Source organism: Bos indicus x Bos taurus, chromosome 13 (genome assembly GCF_003369695.1).
Source record: "Bos indicus x Bos taurus breed Angus x Brahman F1 hybrid chromosome 13, Bos_hybrid_MaternalHap_v2.0, whole genome shotgun sequence".
NCBI classification, from domain to species: Eukaryota; Metazoa; Chordata; class Mammalia; order Artiodactyla; family Bovidae; genus Bos; species Bos indicus x Bos taurus.
Window position 1 is genome coordinate 64,634,254 of NC_040088.1, and position 25,810 is coordinate 64,660,063.

General features: G+C 39.7%; 1 protein-coding gene across 20 annotated transcripts in view; it reads right to left on the reverse strand.

Moving 5' to 3' along the window:
• The window catches only part of PARD3 (par-3 family cell polarity regulator), a 588,875-nt gene that overhangs the window by 316,601 nt on the left and 246,464 nt on the right, over nucleotides 1–25,810 (reverse strand). For all 20 annotated transcript variants that reach the window (XM_027560026.1, XM_027560020.1, XM_027560017.1 and 17 more), the window contains exon 4: nucleotides 14,707–14,882. In XM_027560026.1, the coding sequence (XP_027415827.1) occupies nucleotides 14,707–14,882 (176 nt within the window). The remainder of the gene's footprint in view (nucleotides 1–14,706; nucleotides 14,883–25,810) is intronic.

Genomic DNA, 25,810 nt, shown 5'->3' on the forward strand with positions numbered 1-25,810 from the left:
TAAGTACTTTTCACTTTATCATTTATGAATTTATGGGAAATAACTATCAATAGCCTTAAAAACGTTTGTTTCCTTGGTCAAATAAGTCTGCTTAAGGAATCTATTCTAAGAAAATAATCAGAGATGTCAACAACTGACTGGTATATTAGGATATCCTCTGAAAGGTACTTATAAAGATTATTTATAAGAGCAAAAAAAGGCAAACATATAAATATGTTAAATAACAACAACAACGAACACCAAAGTTAATAAACAAGTCTGAAAAATCGTTACATAACAGAACACTGTGCAAGCTATCAATATTTACAAGACACAGAAAAATGCTCTCAGTATAACACAAATTAGCAAAAAAAAGGCAGGAAATTAAACTATACTTATTGAATAGAGATACCAAGGGAACACTTCATGCAAAGATGAGCACAATAAAGGACAGAAATGGCATAGACCTAACAGAAGCAGAAGATATTCAGAAGAGGTGGCAGAATACACAGAAGGACTATACAAAAAAGATCTTCATGATCCAGATAACAATGGTGTGATCACTCACCTAAAGTCAAGTGGGCCTTAGGAAGCATCACTACCAACAAAGTTAGTGGAGGTGATGAAATTCCAGATGAGCTATTTCAAATCCTAAAAGATGATGCTATTAAAGTGCTGCACTCCATATGTCAGCAAATGTGGAAAATTCAGCAGTGGCCACAGGAATAGAAAAGGTCAGTTTTCATTTCAATCCCAAATAAAGGCAATGCCAAAGAATGTTCAAACTACCACACAATTGCACTCATCTCAAATGCTAGCAAACTAATGCTCAAAATTCTCCAAGCCCAGGCTTCAACAGTACATGAACCGAGAACTTCCAGATGTTCAAGCTGGTTTTAGAAAGGGCAAAGGAACCAGAGATCAAATTTTCAACATCTGCTGGATCATCAAAAAAGCAAGAGCATTCCAGAAAAACATCTACTTCTACCTTAAAAAAGCAACACCTCTTACTATTCATCAGAAAGAAACTACAGCTTATAACCACTGCCCAATGAACAGAACAGAGACCTTGTCCCTGAAATCCCATGGGAGGCCGGTTGTGATAAGCGCCTCATTACACTGAATTGAGTGAAACCGTGTCCACATCCTAGGTTGCCACTTCATTCATAGGGGTATGGACCTAACAAGGATGGCTGAACAGGTGGCAAGACAACTTAAATATTCACGCTGACTGAAATATCTTGACTCTTTCCCAAGATGAAATATTAATTTGCACACACAAAATCTCAAAGGACAATACATCTTCTAGCAAGATACTTTCCACACACAGTGTGAGCAAATTGGTCTCAAAGAGGTGGAAAGGGCAGTCAGCCACAGAATGTTGAGAAACAGGAATGAGCCAATGTTCCAGAGAACTCTGAAAAAAAAAAAAAAAAGCCAAGATTCTCTTCCCTTCTATGCCTCACTGCCAGGTAAAACTGACATAATTGAAGGAATTCGGAAGTTTGTAGCACTCCTGGTTTCCAAGTTCTCATCTGGCTTAGTAGCATCTAAGTCTGTGCGTTGTGCCCTCTAAACTCGAAAGCACAGCATCACTGTTTAACCTGGTTAGACTCCACCTCTCGTCTGTGGTTTTGAGCCACAAGGCAGAACTCACTGTGGCTGCCTTGTTCAGAAAGAAGAGGCTCTAGCTGATTAGTTACTCCAAAACCATTTTGTTTAACTTGGAAAAATAAAAAACTACTTACATAGGCAGATGAGTTATACAAGAACAGAACCATGAACCGTTAACTAATTTATTTCCATGTTTTTATACAGAAAACCTAAATCTCTACACACTGATAAGAATTTATAACATCTTGAAATTGCCCAGCATGAGTGAGTGCTCGTGGATGCAACACAAATAAAATTTAATACCAATAAGCAAGTATGCTTTCCTTCAAGCATTCTTCCTTAATACTGTAAACATCGCAAGTCATTTACAGAAAAGAAGACAGCATTTATTAGACATATACATGCTAAAAAAACAAAAAACACTCCTCAGATTAACTTACAAACAGCTTAAAATCTAGACCAGGAAACTTAGTAAATAGGTATTGAAAAGTAAAGCCAAAGATAATTCAAAAGACAAATTCCCTGCACACTACCTTTTACATGTGCCATACGTGAATACGATGTCATCTAGAGATTTGTGTAGGAATCAAGGACATTGCTAAGGAATAGTGTGGCTATCTGGCTACATTAAATACCACTCCCCATAGGAAAAAAGTTTGTTGGGTAAAGTAACCGTTTTTAAAACCAATAAAATTATATTCAAGTTTATCTCATAGCAATGATGTTTATAATGTGAAAAAATAGTATAAATGTCCAACAATTAGAGAATGATGAAGTATACTCTACATTGGAATATCTTGCATTCATCAAAAATATTTTCTAACAAAATTCACACCAGGGGAAATCCCCAGGAAATGGAAAGAAATGTAGAAATCATCAGGATGCAACTATGTAGACAGAGAATGACTTCAACTTTGTGTGTGTGATCATTAACATCTGTATTAAAATGAGTTTCAAAATAGGCTATTATAGTTTTGTTCCATGCTACTAGTTGCCCACATTTTTACAATGACAGATACATGTTATTTTAAAAAGAACTGGCCAGAAGGATCCCCATCTGCTCCGGGTAGCCTCTGTGGGCTCTGGAGGCTGGAACACTAAAGTTCATTTCCCAGGAAAAAAATCCCCCTGTAGACAAGTATCTGGAGTAAACTTCATTCTACTCATTTGGATTCAAGAGCCTGTGATGTTAATGATAACTGTGAAACAGAGGTTTTTCTTGGGCTATTTTTAGTGGCAAGCAGTGGAGATGGCAGTGTTCTCTGGGATATTCCTGGGTTCGGGTCAGGTACACAGGTGGCAGGGGGCAAGGGGAGCACATGAGAAGACGGTGCTGACGTCTGCTGAGCAGACGAGGCACAGGGACATGAGGTCTTGTGCCCACTCCTGAGACCAGCCAGACACCGTCCAGAAAGCCCTGGGGGCCCAGACTATGGCCTGCTCTGCCAGCCCTTCCAGTGAAATTTCTGAAACACAAATTCTCAATATTAAGTCCTTTTATGTTTAAAATAGCTCCTGTGGTTCTCTTCACTACAAGTGAAGCTGACTCATACAGACAAGATGTTGAATGAGTTAAAAAGAAAACCTTCATTTCTTCAATGAGTTCTGACCCACTATCCTACAACTAAGCAAAAACCTTTTTAAAAGGATAAAATTTTTTAAACTACCAACTTGACTTGTTATATATTTGTGAAATGAAGTGGCTCAGTTGTGTCCGATTCTTTGCAACCCCTTGGACTGTAGCCTACCAGGATCCTCCATCCATGGGATTCTCCAGGCAGGAATACTGGAGTGGGTTGCCATCTCCTTCTCCAGAGGATCTGCCCAACCCACGGATCAAATCAAGGTCTCCCACATTGCAGGCAGATGCTTTACCGTCTGAGTCACCAGGGAAGCCATATATTTGTGAATATCCAAGTAAATCAGGTCTATTCCAAACATAAATGAAAGGTTGTGAGGCCTATTCAGAAACCAGATTCTTTGAATAGTTTGTTGTGTGATAAAAAATTCTAAATTTTCAGGCTAATCTCAATAAGATACTCATCACATATCTAATAAAATAGGTCAGAAGAATGAGCCTAACAGTTAAATCTCTCATCCAAAATAAGCAGAGACTACAGTACATTGCTTTTTCTTAAAAGAATCTTCTCAGTTTAAACTTTTATATTCCTTCTTTTTTCTTTACACAAACTAGTACAAAAAAGAGTTTGTTGAAATGTGAAACTGTGTTAAAAGATATGAAAAAGGTATTTTAACATAGATGCAAAGGCTAAACCAAGCAAATATCAAATTACATTTATTTTACTATTAATATGTGATTAATATCAAGAGTTCCAGAAAAACATCTATTTATGCTTTATTGACTATGCCAAAGCCTTTGACTGTGTGGATCACAATAAACTGTGGAAAATTCTGAAAGACATGGGAATACCAGACCACCTGACCTGCCTCTTGAGAAACCTATATGCAGGTCAGGAAGCAACAGTTAGAACTGGACATGGAAAAACAGACAGGTTCCAAATAGGAAAAGGAGTACGTCAAGGCTGTATATTGTCACCCTGCTTATTTAACTTATATGCAGAGTACTTCATGAGAAACGATGGGCTGGAAGAAACGCTGGGCTGGAAGAAACACAAGCTGGAATCAAGATTGCCAGGAGAAATATCAATAACCTCAGATATGCAGATGACACCACCCTTATGGCAGAAAGTGAAGATGAACTAAAAAGCCTCTTGATGAAAGTGAAAGTGGAGAGTGAAAAAGTTGGCTTAAAGTTCAACATTCAGAAAACGAAGATCATAGCATCTGGTCCCATCACTTCATGGCAAATAGATGGGGAAACAGTGGAAACAGTGTCAGACTTGATTTTTCTGGGCTCCAAAATCACTGCAGACGGTGACTGCAGCCATGAAAGTAAAAGATGCTTACTCCTTGGAAGGAAAGTTATGACCAATTTAGATAGCATATTGAAAAGCAGAGACGTTACTTTGCCAACAAAGGTCCATCTAGTCAAGGCTATGGTTTTTCCAGTGGTCATGTATGGATGAGAGAGTTGGACTGTGAAGAAAGCTGAGCACCGAAGAATTGATGCTTTTGAACTGTGGTGTTGGAGAAGACTCTTGAGAGTCCCTTGGACTGCAAGGAGATCCAACCAGTCCATTCTAAAGGAGATCAGCCCTGGGTGTTCTTTGGAAGGAATGATGCTAAAGCTGAAACTCCAGTACTTTGGCCACCTCATGCGAAGAGTTGACTCATTGGAAAAGACCCTGATGCTGAGAGGGATTGGGGGCAGGAGGAAAAGGGGACAACAGAGGATGAGATGGCTGGAAGGCATCATGGACTCAATGGACGCGAGTTTGAGTGAACTCCAGGAGTTGGTGATGGACAGGGAGGCCTGGCGTGTTGCGATTCATGGGGTCGCGAAGAGTCAGACATGACTGCATGACTGAACTGAACTGAATATGTTTCCTTACTTCTTAATACATACAGTGCTCAGTTACAGTCTGCACTGAAAAATGATCATTAATTTATTCAATGGATGTTCACTGAGAATCTATTTTATAAATTCAGCAGTGAAAATGACAAGCATAGCTTAAAGCTCATTGGGTAAAAGGTTAGAGGCCTAACAGAACAGGATCATAAGGAATATATGACAAAGACCATTAATACAATGCCGGGAGCCGGCATATTGCATATTGAGTGCATATTGCATATTGAGTGCAGCACTTTTCAGGATCTGGAATAGCTCAACTGGAAATTCTATCACTGCCGGTAGCCAGCGTGAGGAACTCCGCCCATGACAAAGGTCATGAGGAAGGAGGCTCGGCATACGCAAAGGCGGGATCGAGCTTCAGGAGTCCCCCTGGAAATTCTCGAGCATATACCCCCAAAACCAGAGTCTGCCTACTTTCTGCTTTGTGCTTTCACCTACACCTCTGACTTTACGGGGGGCTGTCCCCCACTACCTCTCTGAAAAAAGTTAGCTTACAGCTCCAGTTAATAATTCCTGGGTGTGACAGGAATTTAACCTACAAACTCCTTTGGAAATCCTCTAGCCTGCCTGAATAGGTTTTTCCGGCCACATGTGATTGTTCAGAGCCTCCCAACTGTGAGAGGCAGGAGATGTTCTAAACTGTCTAAACACAGATTCTTTTGAGTAGTTAAAAGATTGATTAGAAATTGTATTGGTGAAGGGATTTTCACTTGTTGGGCCAATGTTTGCTGCTAAGTCTCCATATCCCTTACCTGCTGTGTCCCTGGCAGTGTATTGATTAATATAATTGGTGTAAATAGTAGCTTTAATGTTTGTAACCTGGGACCCTTGAGTTAATTCTTTTTCTTGTTGTAGCCCACCACACCTTTGCTCTGTAGGAATGCAACTTTATCTAATGCTTTTGGAGGGTGGCTCCTGACCAATCACCTTTAGAGAAAAATAAGTTTTCTGAAGAAAAGGTCTTAAAATGTTCACAGGCCTCCGGGCCAGAAGATAATGCAAATCACCTAAGCTTTTGCATATGATAAGTTTGCAGGAAGAAAGCCTGGTTTGCTGCAAGACTCTACCCCTTCCCCCATTATCCTCTGTGCATAACTTAAGGTATAAAAACTACTTTGAAAAATAAAGTGCGGGCCTTGTTCACCGAAACTTGGTCTCACCATGTCGTTCTTTCTCTTACCTTCTGGCTGAATTATTCAGCCTCTTTTCTCCACTGAATTTCCTCACTGAGCTATCCTTATTTCAGCCTCTTTTCTTCACTGAATTTTCCTACTGAGCTATCCTCATTCTATTACTCTTTATATCCTTAATTAACATTTAATTAAGCAATTGTTTCCTGATCTTCGCCTACGCCGTCTCTCCTTCGAATACCCTGGTTCAGCCGGGGCTGGTCCCCGGCAGGTGGCGCCCGAAACAGGGACTTTCGAAGGTAAGCTCCCCAAAGCAATCAGAGCCATCAGCCCTATTGCTCCCCGTTCTCGGAACAACTGGGTGACCAACCCTCTTGTTCCCCCACGGAGCAGTTTGGGTGACCAGCCCTACTGCTCCTCCCTTGGAACAGTTTGGGCCATCAGCCTACTGTTCCTCCCCCGGAACAATCTGGGTCACCAGCCCTATTGTTCTTCCAGTGTTCGGGACGGCTAGGACCCCACTCAAGGGTGCCGCGGACCCCCCTGTAGGATAGACAGGGCGAGAGGAGTGGGAAGTGTTGAAAGTGTTAAAGAGTTAGACTTAGAGAAAGAAAACGGTTTTCTGAAGTTAAAAGGCCAAAGAAGAGCCTGATCTTTTAAAAGCTAAAAGCTTTATCTTCTATTATACTTAATTTTCTGACATGGGTAACACTGAAACTAAGAATGGCAACTCTTTATACAAGTAATCTTGAAACTGTTAAAGAGGCTACTGTTAATTTAGATACTTGGGTGAAGGTAAAAAACAACTAAAAGCTTATCCTATAAATATGATTAAAAATGTTCTGGACCCTCATCATGAGGCTGTGGGATAGTCTATGGGAGAGGCTATAGCGGTGGATGGTAGTGGGTCTCCACCTTCTGCGCAGATCATATTTTCTGCCATTGACGAAGAAAAGGAGGGAGACTGTGCTCTACCTCCGGAGGAAGGAGAGGGCTTACAGGACGCTGCGGCCGGGCGCCCTGGAGAGCTCCCTCCCCCTCTACACAAACCTTTAAAAATTATCCAACAATTTCTGATTTAAGGCGACTACTCCACCTCCGCTTGCACCTCCCAGGGCCTAAAAATTCCCCAGTTTACATCCAAAGTCTCCCAGAGCATTGCATAAGGCTGAAAAAGATAAAAAAGATTTCTTTCAAACAAAGGAGCTTTTTTTAAAAAAATACACAATATACAGAGCCTGCTCCTTGCAGAAAACCCCCTCAGGGGGGCCTCACCCAAGCAAAAAAAGAAAAACAAAAACAAAAAAAGTGAAAAAGAAAAAAGGAAAGAAAATAAAGAAAGATCTAAAGATAGAGAAAGAGCTAAAGAGTGAAAAGGAGAGGAACGGAGAAGGAAGGAATCAGGGAACGCAGCAAGATAGAGAAAGGAAGTTAAAAAAGGAGATAACAGAGAAAAAGATAGGGAGAAAGAAAAAAAAAAAAAAGATTAGGGAAGAGAAGAGGGTAAAGGGAAAGAAACGAAGGAAAGAGAAGGGTAGCGAAAAAGGAAGGGGGAGAGAAAAGTGAGAAAAGCAGGAAGAGAGGAAGAGAGAGAGAGACTGTAAGAGACGCTGTGACCAGGTGTCCTGGCGAGCTCCCCCTCCCCCCCACCCCCACTGCACAAACCTTAAAAAAAAAAAAAAAAAACTTATCCACCACTTTCTGATTTAAGGCGATCGCCGCCGCCTCCGTTTGCGCCTTCCAGGGCCCAAGAGTTCCCCACTTTGCCCCCAAAGCCTCTCAAAGTGTTGCCTAAGCCTGAGGAAGATAAAAAGTTTTTTGAACAGTGGAGATTTTAAAACAGACTGCCTGCACAATATGCAGAGCGTGCTCCTTGGAGAAAACCCTACCTCAGGGGGGTCTCACCCAGGCTAAGAAAAAAGCGGACAGTAAAGGGATTTAGCAACAATATTAACCCCTGATACGATTCCAATGGGAGTGGCTGGCCCCCTGCCTGAGGGCATTGTAGGACTTGTGCTAGGGTGTAGCTCGCTTTCTTTTCAAGAAATTTCGGTGGTATATGGTGTGGTAGATTCTGATTATATTGGAGAAATTAAAGTTTTGATCTTGCTGCCTACCAAAACTGTGCAAATTAATAAAGGTCAAAGAATAACACAGTTTTTGCTTTTACCTTAGTATCAGACAAGAAAAACTTGACTTCTCAAGCTAAGAGCCACAGAGTATTTAGATCTAGTGATCTAGCCTTTTGGGTGCAGGAAAGTACAGCTCCAAGGCCTTTAAAAAATCTTTTAATTCAAGAAAATAAAATGTCAGGGCTATTAGACACAGGAACAGACGTCTCTTAACATTGCTGGGAAAGACTGACCCAGCTCCTGGCCAACACATACTACTGAAAATGAGTTGAGATTAGAGAAACTGGTATGCGGGGTGGGAATGCTGTAGAGAAAAAGGTGAGGGAGAGTTTAAAACCTTGAAGAGTAGTGAGTTTCCTGTTGTTGGAAGTATTCAAGCAAAGATTAGATGGTTGCTTGTCATCTAAAAAGCTATAGATCAGATTTAGGTTACAAAATGATAACTGGAGAAGCCTATATACATGATGTGCAATATCTCTTTACTTGCTTCTCATATTTAGGTCTGCCAAAACTTTTGAAAACTGATGATGCCCCTTTGAAGCTGCGGAGAGATTGTTTACTAACTTTAAATGATTTCCAAAAATTATTAGGGGACATTAATTGGATATGCCCACATTTAAAACTGACTACTGCAGATTTAAAGCCTTTGTTTAATTGCTTAAAAAGCGATCCTAATTCCAGTTCTAAGAGAAAGTTGACTAATAAGACAGACGGCTCTTGTTAAAGTAGATGAGACTTTAAATGATCAGTTAATTAGGATTAATATTACCAAAAGATGAAATTAAATTATTCTTCCCACAAAACATACACCTACAGGATGCTTGTGACAAAAAGGCCCATTGGTTCCATCTACCAGTGACCCCAAGAAAAATAGTTTTATCTTATCCCCGCTTGGTGGCACAATTAATTATAAAAGGAGGAAAAAAGAAGTGTGGAACTTTTTAGAAAAGAAGTAGCAAATATAATAATTTCACTCAATAAGGATCAACTGCAAGTCTTTTACAAAATAGTGATGATTGTCAAGTTGCCCTGACAGATTTCAGGGGTCAAATTTTGTTTTATTTGCCCTCAAGCCCCCACAGTAGTTAAAAGTTCAAAAATGTTAGATTGGCAGTTTGAGGATACCTGTGGAACTTTCCAACTGTATGTAGTTCCTACGCTCCCCTTTACCCTATGGGGGAGGGACGTGCTGTCTCAAATAGGAGATACTCAGAGAAGGGTTTTCTCAATTTCTTAGTTATCAACAGGTGGTACAATTAACAATACTTTATATATTGTTATAAATACATAATATAAATATATTTGCCTAATTACAGTTTGCCTAATTAGATATGGGTATAAATAAAATATAATAAAGGTATACCTAATTCTATTTATAGATCTATACTTACTTAATTTGTATATAAATCAATATATGTATTATATATATACTGTATAATTAAATGTATATTGCAGTAATATAATGTGTGTGGCTGATATTAATTGGTATGGATTGATGTGCTGTGATGATATATGTTCTGTATGCTGTATAATTATATATGTGTGACATGTATTATTACAGTACATTGGTTTGTGTTGGTTGGTATTGGCTGTGTGTGTGTTGTATTGCTGTAATATGTATGAATTGATATATTAATTATAAGATTAATTCAAGTATATTGATTTATATATATTGTATGTCAATAAGTTTATACTTGTTGCCATATATAAATACATTTTGCATTTAGGTATATCTGTATACCAAAATGAGATAAGGAGGTTATACATTTATTTAAATTTATAGAGACCTAAACTAAACATTAGACCTAAATTAACATATCTCTAAATTTATGTTGTTAAAATGTAAATTTTAAAAAATTTTTAAAATTAAATTGACAACTGCTTGATAATTCCTTTGCAATAAAACCCCCATAGGTGTAATTGGGGTGGCCAGACAAAAAATTGGTTTTATAGCAAAACAGCCCCCTAGAGTGGGTACATCTTCCTGCTCAAACTAAAACTGTAGTGGCTTCTTATCCGGGATTGATAGCTACTTTGATATTAAAGGAAAAAAGCGGAACATTGAATTATTTGGTAAAGAGCCATCAGAAATTGTAATTCCATATAATAAGGAACAACTTGATGCTCTTCTAATGTTTGAAAATTGGCAGATTGCTATAGGAAACTATTTTGGTCAAAATTTTTGCATCATTTATCCTCGCATGTTTTGCTGAATTTTATATCCAGACATCCAGTTATTTTTTCTGTCAGATGTAAACAATCTCCTATTCCAAATGCTCAAATAGTTTTTACTGATGGGTCAGCAAACGGTAAAGCCTCCATAGTTACTAAAAATCACCAAAAGGTTTTAAAAACACAGGAAACTTCAGCTCAAAGAGCTGAAATAACAGCAGTCATAGAGGCTTTTGCTATGTTTGCAGATGAGGAATTTAACCTTTATTCTGATTCTCAGTATATTGTCAGGTTGTTTCCACACATTGAAACTGCGGTTTTGCCTGAAAATAAAACTACCATATTTCATTTGTTAACTAAATTACAGCAACAAATTTGGAAAAGAAATAAAATATTTTTCATTGGACACATTCGGGCTCATTCCGGATTGCCCGGCCCTTAAAATGCCTTTAATGATTTGGCTGACTTGTTAACCTGAAATACAGTGGCTACTGTGATTGAGGAGGCCAGAGCCTCTCACTCACTTCATCATCAATATGCTACTGCTTTAAGATATCAATTCCAAATTCCCAGAGAAACTGCTCAAGAAATTGTGCGTTCTTGCTTATATTGCCCCACTGTTTATAATAGTCTACCTATGGGAGTTAATACTCGCGGTCTCAAACCTAACGTACTCTGGCAAATGGATGTAACTCATGTCTCTTCATTTGGAAAACTCCTTTGTTCTTTAACTGTAGACACCTTTTCTCATGTTATTATTGCAACTGCTCGTACAGGGGAAGCAATTAAAGATGTAATACAACATCTCTTTACTTGTTTTTCATATTTGGGCCTACCAAAAGCTTTGAAAACTGACAATGCTCCTGCTTATACTTCTAAGTCTTTTCAGGAATTTTGTATAAAGTTTCAAATTAAACATAATACAGGCATCCCTTATAATCCCCAGGGACAGGCCATTGTGGAAAGAGCACATCAAACATTAAAAATCCAAATTCAAAAACTAAAAGAAGGGGAGTTTAAGTATAGCTGTCCCCATCAAATCTTGCAACATGCTCTTTTCGTAATAAATATTTGCTCTTTTCGTAATAAATATTCTAAATACTGATCTGGCTGGAACTACTGCAATGCTTCGTCATTGGTGCCTGGAGCAATTAAATGCAAAACCGTTAGTCAAATGGAAGGACCTTCTCTCAGGACAATGGAAGGGTCCTGACCCTTATTAACTAGCGGTCGAGGATGTGCTTGTATTTTTCCACAGGATGCAGATTCTCCAATTTAGATCCAAGACAGGTTGATTCGCCATGTTGCAGACCCCCAGACATCCAGTTCCCCCATTGCTTCGATCACAAAAGAGGAGCCCACCGGAAGGGAAGGCAAGATAAACATCGAGATCCCGGCAAGACTGACGGGGCTGCTGCAGTGCGAACTCCAACCAGAAAATAATTCTACTTATTCTGCTTTGGCTTGTCTACCCTCTCCTTATGTTTTTCTCTTTACCAATGATTCTGGAAAACTTAATGTACATGTGACTTTCACTGGTGGACCCAATGTAGTGACTTGTGAACAATGCATGCTCTCATCTTGTTTAAACCCTCAATATAATGTTTGCTCTTTGGTAGTGTTACAATGTCCACCTTATCTTATGATGTAACCACTTATTGATATAACTATAGTCTTGCTATGTTACAACAACTACAAGATTTAATGTGATCACGACGATTTGTGGGCTTTACTTATTTTAGGAATATCAGCTTTAATAGCAGCAATTACTTCTGTTACTGCGGCAGCAATATCATTGACTCAACAAGTGCATACTGCCCAATATGTTGATACCATGTCTAAAAATGTTTCTTTAACTCTAGCAACACAGGAAGTTATAGATAGAAAATTGGAGATGAGAGTAGACGCCTTAGAAGAGGCAATAATGCATATTGGGACTGAGTTACAGGCTTTAAAAGTGAAAATGGCTCTGTCTTGCCACGCTGATTAACGGTGGATATGCGTGACATCTTTAAAGGTAAACGAGACAAATTATGAATGGGAAAAAATCAAAAATCGTATCTCAGGTGTTTGGAACAGCTCTGACATTGGCCTGGACTTAGGGAAATTTCATAATCAAATACAGACCCTGGAACACTCTCGACTGGATTTTACCACCGCTGGAGCAGCTAATGACTTATTTCACACCTTCCCTAACTTTACTTCTGGAAAAAACATTCTGTCTAATATCTTTAGTTCTAGTTATGCTTCTCATAATCATTCTTCCTTGTATTGTCAGGATTCTTCGGCAGAACATTCAAAAGCTCGCGACTGAGCTGCATCTGGCTGTTTTAAGAAATAAAAAAGGGGGAGATGCCGGGAGCCGGCATATTGCATATTGAGTGCATATTGCATATTGAGTGCAGCACTTTTCAGGATCTGGAATAGCTCAACTGGAAATTCTATCACTGCCGGTAGCCAGCGTGAGGAACTCCGCCCATGACAAAGGTCATGAGGAAGGAGGCTCGGCATACGCAAAGGCGGGATCGAGCTTCAGGAGTCCCCCTGGAAATTCTCGAGCATATACCCCCAAAACCAGAGTCTGCCTACTTTCTGCTTTGTGCTTTCACCTACACCTCTGACTTTACGGGGGGCTGTCCCCCACTACCTCTCTGAAAAAAGTTAGCTTACAGCTCCAGTTAATAATTCCTGGGTGTGACAGGAATTTAACCTACAAACTCCTTTGGAAATCCTCTAGCCTGCCTGAATAGGTTTTTCCGGCCACATGTGATTGTTCAGAGCCTCCCAACTGTGAGAGGCAGGAGATGTTCTAAACTGTCTAAACACAGATTCTTTTGAGTAGTTAAAAGATTGATTAGAAATTGTATTGGTGAAGGGATTTTCACTTGTTGGGCCAATGTTTGCTGCTAAGTCTCCATATCCCTTACCTGCTGTGTCCCTGGCAGTGTATTGATTAATATAATTGGTGTAAATAGTAGCTTTAATGTTTGTAACCTGGGACCCTTGAGTTAATTCTTTTTCTTGTTGTAGCCCACCACACCTTTGCTCTGTAGGAATGCAACTTTATCTAATGCTTTTGGAGGGTGGCTCCTGACCAATCACCTTTAGAGAAAAATAAGTTTTCTGAAGAAAAGGTCTTAAAATGTTCACAGGCCTCCGGGCCAGAAGATAATGCAAATCACCTAAGCTTTTGCATATGATAAGTTTGCAGGAAGAAAGCCTGGTTTGCTGCAAGACTCTACCCCTTCCCCCATTATCCTCTGTGCATAACTTAAGGTATAAAAACTACTTTGAAAAATAAAGTGCGGGCCTTGTTCACCGAAACTTGGTCTCACCATGTCGTTCTTTCTCTTACCTTCTGGCTGAATTATTCAGCCTCTTTTCTCCACTGAATTTCCTCACTGAGCTATCCTTATTTCAGCCTCTTTTCTTCACTGAATTTTCCTACTGAGCTATCCTCATTCTATTACTCTTTATATCCTTAATTAACATTTAATTAAGCAATTGTTTCCTGATCTTCGCCTACGCCGTCTCTCCTTCGAATACCCTGGTTCAGCCGGGGCTGGTCCCCGGCAATACAAAGTAGAAAAAAGTAGGCTAAATAGACTAAAATAACATTTGTTTATTTAGACTAAATAAATTAGGTCATGGACAAAATTAAATCAGGTCAAAGAAGAGAATATTATTAAGACTAGACAGTGAGCTTTCATTTTGTATGAAGATAAAATTATCAATTGAATAGTGAGAGCAAATGACCACGGATAACGTCCACTTTCATCCTCAACAGTCCATATGCTGTGATTTCCTTAGTATACCTCAGGGGCCAATATACGCTTACACATTGACAAAGTCCTGCTTTAAGGACACGGAAAAAGCTCCCAAGAGGGTTGCTGAAGAGGACAGAGACAAGGGTAACCAGGAGACAAGTTTGGAGAGGGACTTTAAGTATATATTTCACGTTGTACGTTTTCATGTTTAATCATATGAACATGTTATCAATTCAAAAAAATGGAAAAATAATACAGATTTTTATCAGAAAATTTGAGGGCAATACAATACAGGAAATGCTTGGAACTTTGGTGTGAAGGTCACGGAGGACACAGTGGGGATGTTGTGGACACAGAGTTGTGGCCCTTGGGTGCCAGCCCTCACTGGTGTGAAGGAGACACGAATGGGAGGCGCTCACCTTCCTGTCACAGGCTGCAGGACTGCCCGCAGTGTTCTGCTTGAGGAAGCCAGCGGTTGTCGACCAGCGTGTGGGGTTTTTCCTTGAAGGCTCTTCGGAGAAGTTATTATCACTGACAGACGTGGAAAGGCCAATTAACGCTGGGTCACTGCTTCGTCGGACGTGAAGAGGCATATCTGTAACACAAAAGAGCATTGTGTTTTTAAAAGATAACCTAACACCTGAAAACTGTGTGTGAGAATAAAGGTAGTTAAATCCCAAAGATTAGAGTAGAGTAACACTTTAAGGTGACAGTGGGTAGCATCCTAAGTAGAAATTCCAGTCGTTTCTTTAAAAGACTTCACTGTGAAAGAAACAGGATGTCTACAAGATAAAAGAATACTTATCTATAGGATGACCTGCTCTGGAGTAAGACGGCCAGGTGTATCTGCATTTCACACCTGTTACCTGTGTGGCTCTAGGCAAGTGGCTTCACTGTCCTCTCCCTGGTCCCTTCCTACACAAATAGCAATAAAACATCACTTCTCACCTAAGGGCACTGCAAGGACTAAATGAAATAGACTGCTTAAAACAGTTCCTGATACATGGTATGCACTCAACAGAGAGTGACAAAAATAACCATTGCTGCTATTATCATCCCGACATTGGTTTGGCTTTTCTAGTAAAGAAATCTGTTGAATAAAATATTTCTTTTGCTCAACAAAATATTATCAAAAAGTACAAAGCACAAACATATTTCTTATCCTTCAGATAATGAAATCTTAAAAGTAGAACACCAATACGCAAGTGTGCATGCTCAGTCAATCAGTCACGTCCAAGACTCTTTGCAATCCCATGGACTATAGCCCACCAGGCTCCTCTGTGCATGGAATTTTCCAGGCAAGAATACTGAAGTGGGTTGCCATGCCTTCTCTAGGGGATCTCCCCAACCCAAGGAGCGAACTCTTGTCTCTTGCATCTCCTGCACTGGCAGGCGGGTTCTTGACCCCTGCGCCACCTGGCAGTAAACTCAGGTAGTACCTGCCACATACGTACACGATTACATAAAAGGTGGTGTTTTATCAGCTGTACTCTGTTTGCAATTACTCTAACAAAAATCAGTAACAAACTCAGGTTAGTACTGGGTACATGCTAGCAGATGTGATCACTGCGACAACGGAAAAGAAACACTACAAAACCAGGTAGAAGAACACAGGCACAGGCATCTGTAACTCTGAGAATGAGAACCAAAAGCCCCACACATCAACTGAGCGGAGAGCATAATAAACATATGGCAAAATTTTAGATTAAATTAATGCTTAGAGCAATTTGTTTACAAAACCTAGGATGCAGGGTAAATATTTATTAAAAGCCTCAAATAAAACAGCTTTAGTGGAGAAGGAATAAACTCATCATTTATTCTATGAGAAACAATTTTGGAATACTGATGCATCTGGTCAATGTATGGCTATAGAGATCCTTGAGGATGTGAAACTAAGGAAAGATGATTTATATATGTTAACGGTTACATTTAAACCATTGTCAATTCAATAGTCTTAAATATGTTAAAGCAAATTAGAAACGATCAGAGAAAACATATGAATGATCAGAGAAGCACATGAATCATACTAAAATGTTGCATTTAACATTTGCTTCCACATCATGAGGATTTGATAACCAATAAAGAGTCTGAGTAACATAACCAGAGAAAAAAATATGTTGAACATTTAATACTATTGGTGTTTATCTTAATTTGCTAAGAGAAACACATACAGGAAAATTACAGGAAAGAATAATTTCCAATTTTTAAGTGTATGTAAAAAAAGTGTGACAGTCCTTATTGCTTACAATTTATACCAAAAAAAAAAAAAAAGAAAAGAAACAAAACAAAACAAAGAACTCTACAGTCACTCTCAAAAACAAGTTCACAAAAATATACCTCTAAGGATCGAAATGTGTTAATAGTACTATGCTCTTACCATAAAAAAAGTCCTCTCCCAATTAACAAAATTGTTCTCAGATTCAAAAATCAAAAATGTAAGCAGAAAAGCAACAAAATGGGGAGGAGGGAGAATAAAATACTTCTGGGAAATTACAATACTGCTCCTTAGATATGGGTTGCCTCCAGTTATAGGGTTGCTGATCGCTTGGTTGTTAAGGAACTGTGTATATGTGTGTGTGTGTGTGTGTGTGTGTGTGTTAAGTCTAAAAGAAGCACTATTAGTTCACAAAAGGCCTTATGGTCCAGAAGTAATGACTAAAAGCAGTCATGACTAAAAGCAGACAATGATAAAATTTTAAAGTACCTGAAAGTACGTTTCAACCCCAAATAAATTCAGGGACAATAAATTTCAATGAATTCGATTGGACACAATAAAACAGCTTACTCAACTTGTTTCTGAAATTCTGCCCAAGAGAAATACACTGCAGACCCGATTCAGATTAGATAAATAATTGGGATCATCGTCTTCTGAAAAGTCATGATCACTGTGTTAATCTGTTAGTCTGAAACAGACACAAATAATTAGCACTTTGCACCTCTTTGCATCTGTAACCCTCAACATTCGAGATGCAGGGGAAGAAAGTGGATTCAAGGAGAGGTGGGGTTACAGCGGGACTGCAGACCTTTCAGTTGGCCCTTCTGGCGAGATGCCAGGGCACAGACACAAACCACAGGGTGAAGGATGCCGCAGGAGATCAAACTCATTTTGAAAAGTAAACAATATGTTCTCAGCAAAGGAATGCCAAGTGACAGCATGATGATCTCGAAGTCAGGTTTTCTTGCAGTTGATGAACTGTGAGAACAGAGTCAGCAAAGAGCACACGGGCAGCAAATGTGAGGACACCAGAACACATCACATGTCCAGCTCACGCTGGCTGCGATTTAGACAGTGTCTCACACTGATAGTGACAATTTACATTTTTATTGGTTTATAATTTCTTCATTTTATGGCTGTGTGAAAATTATGTCATTTTCATCCAGTTTACACTCATGCATGCACATATTAAATAACATTAAGAAGTCAATGACTTGAAAGGATCTGAATCTTTATATTAAGCATTAATCCTAGTGGAGAAGGGGGCTTCCCTGGTGGCTTAGTGGTAAAGAATCCACCTGCAATGCAGGAGCTGCAGGAGATGCAGGTTCGATCCCTGGGACAGGAAGATCCCCTGGAGGAGGGAATGGCAACCCACTCCAGTCAGTATTCTTGCCTGGAGAATCCCATCGACAGAGGATCCTGGTGGGCTTCAGTCCAGAGGGTTGCAGAGTTGGACACACCTGAAGTGACTTAGCACGAGTGCAGGACCAGTGGAGAAACATGTGACTCACTCCACAGACCAGTAAGTGGAGCCTGAGAGGTGACAGGAAGAGCACGGGGAGAGTTTTCTGGCCAGAACTTCAGGCTCCTTGGTCAGCACTTCATCACCACCCAAATCATGAAATTAATTCTATTATTCGACCATTCATTGAAAAATAAACTCCACTTCTAGCTAGTTGCAGATATAAATGTCAGTCTCAATTTTGTAAAGGGGAAGAATTTTGCAGTGTTTCCAAAGTAAAATTACATACACTGAGAAATCAAACATGGATTTTAATAGCATCATTAGATTTGGGAGAGTTGAAGAACTATTACATTAGCTATACATATAAACTGAAACAAGAGCAATCCCAATTTCAAAAATGTTAAAAGGAGAAGGAAAAAAAAAATGAAGGAAAAAAATAAAAAATCTCTACTAGTTCAATAAAGGAAGTATGATGCCTAAGATGACGGACGAAGCATGCCCCAGGGGATAGACACCTATACTGGTATTTCTCAACTTTGACCTCAGGACCCTTTCTCACTCTAAAAGTTACTGGAGAACCCAAAAAACTTTTGTTTATGTGGGTTATAGCTAGGCATATACCACGCTAGAAATGAAAATGAAAAAAAAAAGGTTTTTAATATTTATTCATTCATTTTTAAGTTAACAATAATAAACCTATTACATGTTAACATAAACAACAGAATTTTATGAAAATGATTTTACAAAACAAAGCATATGAAGCTGGAGAGGGGCACTGTCTCACATGTTGCTTAGCAGCAGACATCTGGATTCTCATTTCTGCTTCTTCATTAACCTGCTGCAATATGACCAAGCATACAAAGAAAAAAAGAACTCCACAAACACTTAGCTGCGACAGGAAGTAGGATTTTAATAATCTTCTCAGATGGACTTCCCTGGTGGTCCAGTGGCTAAGATGCCACACTCCCAATGCAAGGGGCCCAGGTTTGATCCCTGTTCAGGGAACTAGATACCACACACAGCAACTAAAAGCCCATGTGCCATAACTAAGTGGCTCAGCTGGTAAAGACTCTGCCTGCAATGTGGGAGACTTGGGTTCAATCACTCGGTCGGGAAGATCCCCCAGAGAAGGGAAAGGCTACCCGCTCCAGGATTCTGGCCTAGAGAACTAAGACTCAGTGCAGGCAAATAAATAAAATAAAAATTAATCTCCTCAGATAATGATATATCTTTGATACCACACCAAAACTTGACTCGAAGGTTAGCTGCAATATAGAATGCAAACTTCTTGTTCTCTTGTTACATCTTACTCTTCGAATGGATCTTCTACCCATGAAAAATTTTGCAACAATTACTTGGAATATATTAGTAATTAGGTTAAACCAACCCTCCAAATGTTGATATATTTCTTTTTTTTAATTCAAAAACCCTTTTTTGTATTTATTCTACTATCTGCTGTTTTCTTTCTTTTTTTTTTACTTTGAGTTGATTTTTATTTTATTTTATTTTTAAACTTTACATAATTGTATTAGTTTTGCCAAATATAGCAGAAAATCACATATGTGAATACCACTACCAATTCCATCAGAAAAATCATTAAGTATTGGGACATTACCATGCTCACAATGGGATATAAGTTTTCCAGAATCTAATTCTACTAGAATTTAAAGCTTGAATGTTATCTTTGGCAATGAACACTATAAGTTGTTTTCCATGTAATGACAAGGCTCAGTTCATCCATTTTCTAGAAACCCTGCCAGATAACCAAAGTCTGAATAGACACAGCTTTTCCATTCTTCTTTCAAATAAAAGCGCTGCTCCATTAAAAATGGTTATCTTAGCTTACAACTCAAATCATCACATGCAAGTTTTTCTCAATACGTGGTTTCCCTGGTGGCTCAGATGAGAGAGTTCACCTGCAACGCACGAGACCAGGGTTGGATCCCTGGGCCAGGAAGATCCCTTGGAGAAGGAAAGGGCAACCCACTGCAGTACTCTTGCCTGGGAAATCATTTGGATAGATGAGCTGTGTCTGGAGGGCTAGAGTCCATGGGGTAACAAAAAGCTGGACATGACTGGGAGAGCGACACTTTCACTACTTTCAATATGTACAGGCACTTTATGCCTGCCTCCCACATTGTTACGCAAAATGTTAAATTGATGTTCAACGGTCAGGATTTTTTAAAAGTTATCATTTTGCTGCCTCATCAAGAATACCAGATAAAATGGCTTTTTTCCTTAAACTGCAGCTGTGCTGAGTGAGGAATACATTTGGGGCTACCATCTTATTTTGTGCCAAGGGGACTATCTTACCCATTAGTGTCTGGACACCTTTGGTTCAGTATCAACTCAGTGAACAACACAAAATATGTTTCTGGATCACTATGAATACAGTTTTGCCTAACAGTCTCCCTGAGATGTTCTTAGTGATGCAAAGGACCCAAATCTCTATTAAAATTAATAGATGTTCATTAAATGATACCATTAGAAAGATAAAAAATTGAATACAGATTAGGAGAAGCTATGACTTGGAGTATTATAGTACTGACCATGTACTTGAACATGAACTTTCATATGTTCAAACTGGATTTAGAAAAGGCAAAGGAACCAGAGATCAAATTGCCAACATCCGTTGGATCACTGAAAAAGCAAGAGCGTTCCAGAAAACCATCAACTTCTACTTTATTGACTATGCCAAAGCCTTTTACTGTGTGTATCAAAACAAACTGTGGAAAATTCTTCAAGAGATGGGAATACCAGACCACCTGAGATATATGTATGCAAGTAAGGAAGCAACAGTTAGAACTGGACATAGAACAACAGACTGGTTCCAATTCAGGAAAGGAGTATGTAAAGACTGTATATTGTCACCCTGCTTATTTAACTTCTATGCAGAGTACATCATAAGAAATGCTGGGCTAGAGGAAGCACAAGCCAGAATCAAGATTGCCGGGAGAAATATCAATAACCTCAGATACGCAGATGATATCACCCTTATGGCAGAAAGTGAAGAAGAACTGAAGAGCCTCTTGATGAAAGTGAAAGAGGAGAGTGAAAAAGTTGGCTTAAAGCTCAACATTCAGAAAACTAAGATCACGGCATCCAGTCCCATCACTTCATAGCAAATAGATGGGGAAGCAATGGAAACAGTGGCAGACTTTATTTTGGGGGGTTCCAAAATCACTGCGGATTGTGACTGCAGCCATGAAATTAAAAGACACTTGCTCTTTGGAAGAAAAGTTATGACCAACCTAGACAGCTTATTAAAAAGCAGAGACATTACTTTTCCAACAAAGGTCCGTCTAGTCAAAGCTATGGTTTTTCCAGTAGTCATGTATGGATGTGAGAGTTGGACTATATAAAGAAAGCTGAGTACCGAAGAACTGATGCTTTTGAACTGTGATGTGGAGAAGACTCTTGAGAGTTCCTAGGACTGCAAGAAGATCCAACCAGTCCATCCTAAAGGAAATCAGTCCTGAATATTCATTGAAAGGACTGATGCTGAAGCTGAAACTCCAATACTTTGGCCACCTGATGCAAAGAACTGACTCATTGGAAAAGACCCTAATGCTGGGAGATTGAAGGCAGGAGGAGAAGGGATGACAGAGAATGAGATGGTTGGATGGCATCACCGACTCCATGGACATGAGTTTGAATAAGCTCCAGGAGTTGGTGATGGACAGGGGAGCCTGGCATGCTATAGTCCACAGGGTCGCAAAGAGTCAGACACAACTGAGCAACTGAACTGACCTGACCACGTACTTGGATGAAGAATTATAAAAAGCTGTAATTTTTATGATTTTGGTTAACATTCACTTCAGCCTTTGCCTTTAGTTTTTGTATTCCTAGTGTGTTTCTGCTTTATTTCACTAAAACGGGCTCATACTGTGCGTGTTGGTTTGTACCTTTTCCCCCCTAGTAGTCTAGGGACTACTAGGTGAAGGACAGGGAAGCCTGGCTTGATGCAGTCCACTAGGCCGCAAGAGTCAGACCCAACTTATTGACTGACCAACAACAGTTTATCAAGTAAGCAGATTTTAGAACCATAAGGCACAAATAAAATTGTTTAGTCTACCAAAAAAAAAAAAGAAGAAGAACCACCACCTGCCTAGATGTGTAATCCCAACATGTCAGTCCACCTCACTGGACCTCAGTGTCCCCATCTATAAAATCAGAGATTTACCATTAAAACTAAAAACTATATGATTCCATATAGGATCATATACTCCTACACTGATAATCATCCACCAAACCTCATCCTAAACAGAACTTAAAACCATTTATGAAGAGGTGCTAGAAAAAAATATAAAAGCATCTCAAAGTAGTATCATTACCAGTTGCCTCAGAGAAGAATGAAAAATGCACAAGAGTTGTGGGTTACAATGCAGAAGTAGCCACAACTGCCTTGAGGTCTCTGAATGACCTGAACATGATTCTAAGGAAAGAGACTACTCCAGATGTCTGGCCTTATCAACAAAATGAAGCAGGAAACACAACTGCTTGATTCATTTGACAAGCTCCCCACCTCTCACTGTCCTGAAAAAGCAAAATGCTGCATAAAAGAACTCAATTTTGTCTTGGCCTCAGAGAAATAAAATACAAAAACAGCCTTTTTGCCTATAATTTGCTTCATGTTTCTAGGGCTCACAATTTTTCAGCATTACTAATAATCCAATGCAATTTGCATTCTTGCAAGCAATTAGAAATAATGGGAGCTTCTCATTTAAGGTAATTTGCTCATTATTATTATGATTCCTTACCGTCCATTTTAGGAAAATCAATACTTTTCAAAACACAATAATAAAACTTTCTCTCCTGGTAATCTTCTGATTTATTTAATATATAGATTTTCAAAGTATGGCCTCTGAAATATTAACAGGAAAATTCAAAGATGAGGATCTTCAATAATTAAGCTCCTGGATGAAGCACCCAGAGACAGGGACGATGTCACCAGGTCCCGGGTGGAGGTGGAGGCTGTTTGATGTGTGCCTTCCTTTGAAGAGGGGATAAACCTTCAAATTCTCTGTGGCACCAATGCACTGTAAATATTGATTTGCCTCTCTAGACAAGGGGCCTTTCAAATAAGTGAAAAAAATGGAACATCTAATAATGAATTAGAGCAAATACTTAAAGGTCAGATATATACATTTTTAACAGTTATACATCATACCCCCTACTCCTAATCAGTTTTTCCAATGTTTCTCTTCTTTTATTCTTCCAGTGATTTTTAAATCATTTAACCACTCAAGGCAACGAAGAAACCTTTTCCAAGAAGACAGACACCAGCCATCAAGGTATTTAATCAAATCTAAAACTAATATGCAGTTGACACACACATTAGAACTTATGATGCAAGCAGCAAAATTACGCTTCATGCAAAATGAAGACCATCTCTGCCATCTTTGGCAATTATACATTTCTTAAAGACACATATCACAGTGAGGAGAGAAGTTATTAACACAAGCCATGTGGAGAAAAACATGACCTCAGAATTGCCACTTTCCAATATAAGAGTCCCCCTTTTTATAAAGATATTTATCTGTATTTCACTTACTGAGATAAAATCCTTGGAAGAAATCTGAGGAAAGGCAAGATAGGAAATAAGCTTGAAAAAACAGCAGATGACTCAGAGAGAAGGACATAAAATGAATTTTATTACCCTGTTATCATATATAAACACACACACACACACACACACACAGAATTTACAAGCTATAAATAAAGAATACTATAGTTGGGAGGTGTCTGAGAGATAAATTGGAAGATCACATTTACAGATGAGTGCACTGAGTCCAGAAAGAGATGTAGGGCTGGGTCAAAGGTTACACTGCCCCTCTGAGCCTAGCTGTCCCTGGAGTGCTTGTCAATGGACTCCCCATCCCATGTCATTTGGATATGACTACACTGCTATCCAGGAGGAATTAAGACGTGTCAAAGCCACCACAGTATGCTTACCCTTCACTAGAAATAACAGGAGATTTCTTGGGAAGACTGAGTTTAAAACCCATTTCTATAGATAAGAGGATGAGTTCAAAGGTCCCACTGAATCTTAGATACATATGAGGAAGGGAGAGAGACTCAAGAGGGAAATAAATATTCAGTGTTCTAATGTCATGTGAATATTTACAAAGAAAAACCTAAGAATTTCTCTGACACATATGAAATTGGAATCATTAGGATTCCAATTCTGGAAAACAAATAATACATCCACCCTCATCAGGAACCTCCCAAATATTCATATGAGTACAAGTAAACGGAGAGAAGTGAATAAGATCAATGGGTTGTCTCAATGTTGTTAGGATCTAAAACTTCAGTGTTTCAAAATCTTACCAGTGAGGGAAATAGACAAAGGACCTGTAGATATTATTTCTTACAGCTGCATGTGATTCTCAGTTCTCTCAATTTTAAATATTAAATAAAAGCCCCCTCAAAAAAAACAGAAAGCCACAGGTAAGCTGTCTTGAGGTCTAGGCCTGTAGCCACCAGGACTGAAGACATTTTTCTTACCTCATCTTCTAGAACAGTCTCCTCACCTCTGCACACAGCCAAGTGCCTTGCTGACTGTCCACACCGATGGCTCCCCGAAATGTGCTCCCAGCTCAGATGCCTCCATGTCTCCCCTCCTGGGCGGCTTTTGGCATCCACCCACCCCGGTCCTCACTGCCCAGTGGCCCCCCGCCGCTGCTCCTCAAAGAGCACCAACTCCTCAAACCCGTCTGATCCAGCAGCAGATTCAGAAAGAGACAACTAAAGGGAAATTTAAAGGAAGGACAAATATACAGCAGGATTGAGGAAAAGCAGTGTGGGGGAAGTGGGGGGAATAAAGTACCCGAGAGAGAGGAGTTGAGAGCATGCATGGGGAGCCAGGAGCAGGCAGGAGCTACTCCTGAGCTACTCTCCTGAGAAAATGAACACAATACGGGAAAGGACAGGAAAAGGTATATGCTGCGGCCAGGAGGATCTTGTGTTACTGTGAGTGGTAATGCTTCCCCCCACAGATGAGTGCTGGGCCCTGCACACGCCCTCTATTTCCAGGGACAGTCGCCCAGCTGGTGGGGAGAGCTTGAGGGTCAAGTCCAGCTCTGTCTGTCCTCGCTGCCTGATCCCAGGACCCGGAGCGGCCCCTAGAAGAGAAAGTCCCCAATTCCTGCCACTCGTGGCAGCCACGCTGTGAGGCCGCTGCCCACCCTTCCTGAACTCAGAACACCGAGGCCTTGGTCCAGGAGGAGCCACAGGTGAGGTCGGAGCCATGTTTTCGGCGAGTTTCTGTTTAAAGACTCTTCATCACATTGATTTGGTTGATTCGTGAATGTTAAACTCACAGCCAACAGGACTGAATCTCATGCCTGGCTGAAGCTGAAATAACATGTATTTTCTCCATGAGGTACATCTGACTTGCTGGGTTTAGGAGCACAAAACTGCATTTTACATTCAGGGGGTCATTTTGAACAGCAAGATCACCAACCAAAAGCACAAAAATGTGAAAAACATGACACCCAATAGACCATGAAAGGGACCCTGTTTACAGTATAAGCGCTGAAAAAGAGGCAGGGTCCTTGCTCACTATCAGCTGGAGATACATGTGTTGGGATTCAATACTTGCGGGAACCTCCATAAAGAGTGAGGTCCAACTGTACCTTCTTCCACTAATATTTGTCGATTGAATAATCAACTCAGAAATCTTAAGAACCGACCCCACTTCCTCCAAGTTCCTCTCCAGATGCTGCTCTCTTGTGTTCTTTCCTTGATAAGCAACTTTTGAGAAAGAAGGCTGCTTTATCCTCACTTTTCCTTTAACCCACCCTAGTGTGGGTTAAAGCCTTCTCCCCACCAGCCCACA